General features: G+C 48.8%; 2 protein-coding genes across 5 annotated transcripts in view; both read left to right on the forward strand.

The window, feature by feature from the left end:
- Positions 1-4,728, forward strand: part of LOC113208568 (tachykinin-like peptides receptor 99D) — a 136,727-nt gene that overhangs the window by 121,708 nt on the left and 10,291 nt on the right. The window lies entirely within an intron of this gene.
- On the forward strand, positions 7-2,779 carry LOC113214349 (uncharacterized). The gene is made up of 3 exons (XM_026433680.2): positions 7-459; positions 534-637; positions 1,707-2,779. Exons 1-3 carry the CDS (start codon positions 309-311, stop codon positions 2,088-2,090), a joined length of 639 nt encoding a protein of 212 aa, XP_026289465.1. The 5' UTR covers positions 7-308; the 3' UTR covers positions 2,091-2,779.

Consider the following 4,728-nt stretch of genomic DNA (forward strand, 5'->3'; position numbering starts at 1 on the left):
CGTCGCCTAGTCATTGTCATTTTCGAAAACCAGTTGTTCGCGACAAGTGCGCCAATTTTACGTAGGACTGACAGCCTTTGCCCCAAAGACATCGCGATGGCCCTTTGACCCGTTCCGCCGCTGATTCTCCTTTTGTAATGATTACTTTCTGGTGTGACCGTCCTTATCGGGGAAGTATAAATGCGCAGACGAGACGGCAGTGGGTAGCTACAAGTGACCGACGAGGCAGAGGGACAACACCTCCCCGCCTAGCGCTCTGCCTGAGGTGTGTCTCTGAGACACGGCAGTAAAACCGAGACCTCAAGACGATGCAGTTCACGATGTTTGCCGCCCTGCTGCTGCCGGCCGCCCTGGCCGCGCTGTGCCCCTGCCCGCCCTCCTCCGAGGACTCCCCCGTGTGCGGCAGTAACAACCGTACCTACGCCAGCGAGTGCGAGCTGCGGTGCGCCCGCCTGCCCGGTAAGTGCCCGTCTGGCCTGGAGGCGCAGCTCCAGTGCGAGGCTTGCTCTACAGGGAGTCGCGTTTGCCCCCAGGACTCGTCGCCGCCCACCCCGGGCCGTGCGGCCCGCCGGAGGCCGCCGCTGGCCGCGCCATCGTGGAGTTCGAGGATTGGGACAAATGTTTCACCGAGCGGCTGGTGAGTCTCACAGCCCCAACCACGCCCCACCTGCGCCTCAAATCAAAATAGTGTGTTTGCTGAAACAGAAGTTGGATCTTTGCCCCTCTATCAAAAATTCGGCAAAAGGAAGTAAGCAGCTATGGTAACAGATTTTTTTTTGCCGTTCCAGCTAAATTTTTGCTGTTCCAGCAAACAGTTTGCTAAAATTACACTGTTAAAAATTCGATTGTAATTTTACAAATATTGTTGGTTTTCTTGTACAAATTTTAGTTAAATACTAATAATTGCTTTAAGAAGAGACGCGCTGACCACACCCCAGCTGGCGGCAGTTCTTTGAAGTACAGTCGCTGTTTCGTCGTATGAAAGTCCATAGTCACAAAGGGCTTATAGGTGTGGAGGTTCGTTGTACTGTAGTAAACCTGATCGACCCCTGAAAACTAAAAGGTCGTACCTCGGAGCGGCTGCGTATAAGGTCGTACCTCGGAGCGGTTGCGTATAGTGTCGGATCTCGCTAGGGTCCCAGAGAATGGTCGTAAGTCTTTTTTTTTCACGATTTCGTCAGATGCATATCATTAGGAAGAGAATTTTCTCCCGATTCTAATTGTATGCATCTCGCAAAATCGACAAAAAATAGACTTACGACCATTCTCTGGGACGCTGGCGAGATCCGACACTATACGCAACCGCTCCGAGGTACGACCTTATACGCAGCCGCTCCGAGATGAGACCTTTTAGTTTTCAGGGGTCGTGATGGAGGACTTGTGCTGTTTCATTTGGTTTTACTTCGCAAAATTACAAACTTCAACCGGAAAATTACAATCAGATCTCACATTTCCGATAGAGTGATCACAATTTTACAATCGCAAATTGTAAAATTACAAATGTTTCCTAATTTTCGGAAGACAGATTTGAATTTTCAGAAAACCGTTATGCATGTTAATAACTAATTGCAAAATTGACAATGTTATGAAATTTCCCAACCACGTTTGCAATGTGAAATTTCAGAACTTTTTTAACAGTGTACGAAGGCCCACTTCTGTTTTAGCAAACACAATATTTTGCGTGTCACTGACTGACCCTGTTGCAGTGCGCCCCGCCGTTCTGGGGGAACTGCACCGAGTGCGGCGGCGGCGGCGACTGGAGTAAGTGCAGGCAGATGTGCGGCTGGAACTGCGGCTGCGCCTGCGCGGGGCTGCCGACGGGCGGGCTGGACGAGGGCTCGCGCGAGCGGTGGTTGGAGTGCTGGCAGGGCCGGGGCTGCTTCGAGAGTAGGCTGGATGAGTGTAAGAAGAGTTGTGGCACTGAGTCCTGTAAGAACTTGTGCTACATGAACTGGGTGAGGTGCGGCTGCGGCTGCGTCCAGCTAGCGGCGGCCAGCAGGACAGGTGCCACCACACCGCGTCCAGCCAACACCGCCGCATCTACCACGGAGAACATGAGCACTACTGCCGAGGTGGGGCTAGGCAGCTAAGCCTACAGCTCCCGGGACCGCGGGTATCTACTCGGCGGTCGGCCTCGCGGTCGTTGCGGGTGCGGCGCGCGGGGAGGACTACCACCCTCAGGGTGGCTCTGCACGCCGTGCGTTCACGTGTCGGCTGTCGGCCAGCAGAGCCCGTGCACGCCCCGCGGTTCGCCCGCACGATGCCACGCTCAGAATCAACAGGATCTCGAGGTGTATGTGCAGCCATTGAGTACGGCTAGGCTGTCACCGTGACTGCCGGAGGAACAACTGAACATGAACCAGCTGATATTGACCACTGCCGAGCCGCCCTGTGAACCGGTGCCGCTGCTAGTGCCCGCGCCAAGATATAACTGGACTTGGGAGAGGTAGTGGTGCACGTCTACGTCAGACGTCAGCTCAGCCACCCCGCCCGCAGCCAGAGCCCGGTCCCGAGGGGTGCCTCACTTCATCCAATCAGTGTACCGTCTATAAACTAATCATTTTCCCATCACATACCAGTCATTTTCCAATCACTCCAATCATTTGCAAGAATCAATCAAGTTGGTTTAAAAACAAAATGTTTACTGGCATTTTTCCATGAATTTCCTCTCATTTTGAATCGTTTCCCCTCATTGAAGATGAAATAAAACGCGGATAAACATACTTTTTTACGCACAATACCACAAAAAGCCACATAAATAAAAAATATGTGAAAGGGATGTTGTTGGGTGTTTTCACCATTTTAAGTCTCCATACACTATTATTTACATTATGTCTTCAGTTTGCACCCCACATACCCCACAAAATTGAATTTTTGGAATTTCTTTCCGTTTCATCTAGTCACAGACATTTTCTATTCCCATCAGTTTCTATATTCCAATCAGTCCAATCAATTTCCAATCAATCTCCAATCAGTTGACTCCAGTCAGAGTACACCTATTAGCGGAGTGAGGTACCCCTCGGGTATACTTCCATACTGTGGCGCCTACAGTTGCCCAGCAGATTGACCCAGCTTTTCCAAGCTTATCGCCGGGTGCCTTTCCAACGTTTGTGAGCTTGGGCATCTCAACGAAAAACACGTGGGAAATCCAAGGAAGCACCGGAAACTGCGTTCCTACTAAAAGCGGGGGGAAAAGCAAGGAGCATTGGGTTTCGAAGGTTCACATTGGCTAATACTTAGCAGCTTGCTGACAGTGAATACGCGTCAGAATTGAACAAGCCTTTGGCAGAGTAACAACATTGTGGAGACAGGTAAGGCACCAACTCGACATCCGGGACCAATCCAATGCCGTTTAGCACGTATTTGCGGACTTTGTGTTACTTTGTTTATATCTTCAATATTTTCTGATAATTTTTCAATTTACTTGTTTTTGTCTGTTTATTTTTCTGGTGAATATTTTTACTGTGATAATCAGTATTATTTTAATTGGTTTGTCTTTTCCATCTAGTTTTCGTAATATTACTGTAGTAACAAGGTAGATGTACGCCAGACCACGTCTCGCGTAAGGGGCTTCGCGATATCTCACGTAACACTGTTACGCTAGACCACGTCTCGCGTAAGAGACTTCCCGATAGGCCTATCTCACGTAACACTGTTACGCTGCGACGCACTTGGCATACATCTACCTTGTCCTTCGGCGCTGACACCCGAGTCGGGTAGTGGAAAAATGTACTGAAAGATATGGGCCTACGGCGCGTCAACGGCCAGTCATCTCGACTAAGCATGCAGGGTTGTACATTTTTTTTCGCTTATTTTCATTAAAAACACTCTCTTGTGCCTCAACGGTTTAAGTTAGAGCAAAACAGACGAAATTTTCGTGCAGAGGGCTCTATTTTCAAGAGTTAACCGCCAGAAAATCAGGAAAATTTATATGAGTAAATGTCATTTATGGGACCTTCTGTTTTTGATTTTTTTAAATCCAACTTTTGAGCTAGAATGCTCATCTTCGCACTCGACCTGTCTTTTAATAGTACAAAACGACCTTGAAAATATACGTCATGCGAGGGTACATTCTGACTAGGGTCAGGTCGGGGGAAAATGTGACACCTCTAAATTGGGGAAGAATGATACATTCGCTTCTCTTGATTGGTTTGCATGCTTTTTGACCTCATTCGTAGTGTTTGGCTGCCTTAAGCTCATCTTTTAACATTCGACTTCATTTATTAACCGGTTTGGGAAGTTTACTGGCTTGTTCTCGTCACGAAACATACCTAATGGGAAGCCTGTCCGACCACCTATACGCAAGGGCTCTAAAATCTTTCTGCGGTTGTGTAGTACTTTCAGTACTGCATCCGTATTCTTAGGAGTTAAGATTAAGTGTTCGAGTTCGTTGGAAAGCTTTGATTTCTGTGGTTCTGCGAAGCTATACAACATCCCTGGTTTAAAATACTACTGACAGTACGAATAACCATAAGTGCCCGACGCAAAAAGATTTGTTCGCCTTTAGATCGTTTTCTGTGCGTCGTGGTGAACTCCACGCGTACAAGCCGCGACCTTTTTAAGTGTTCGCCAGATGTTCGCGCACGGTTCGCTGTGGAGTTCGCTTTCGGTCCGCCGAAGAGCGCGAATGTTACATTTCGCGAACATTGTTCGCTTTTGGTACGTCATGGGCCGACTCCGCTTGGGTCGCCAAAAGTTCGCTGCGTTATGCGTTGAGTTCGCCAAAGG

Source organism: Frankliniella occidentalis, unplaced genomic scaffold (assembly GCF_000697945.3).
Source record: "Frankliniella occidentalis isolate FOCC.00 unplaced genomic scaffold, Focc_3.1 Scaffold139, whole genome shotgun sequence".
In the NCBI taxonomy this organism is placed as follows: Eukaryota; Metazoa; Arthropoda; class Insecta; order Thysanoptera; family Thripidae; genus Frankliniella; species Frankliniella occidentalis.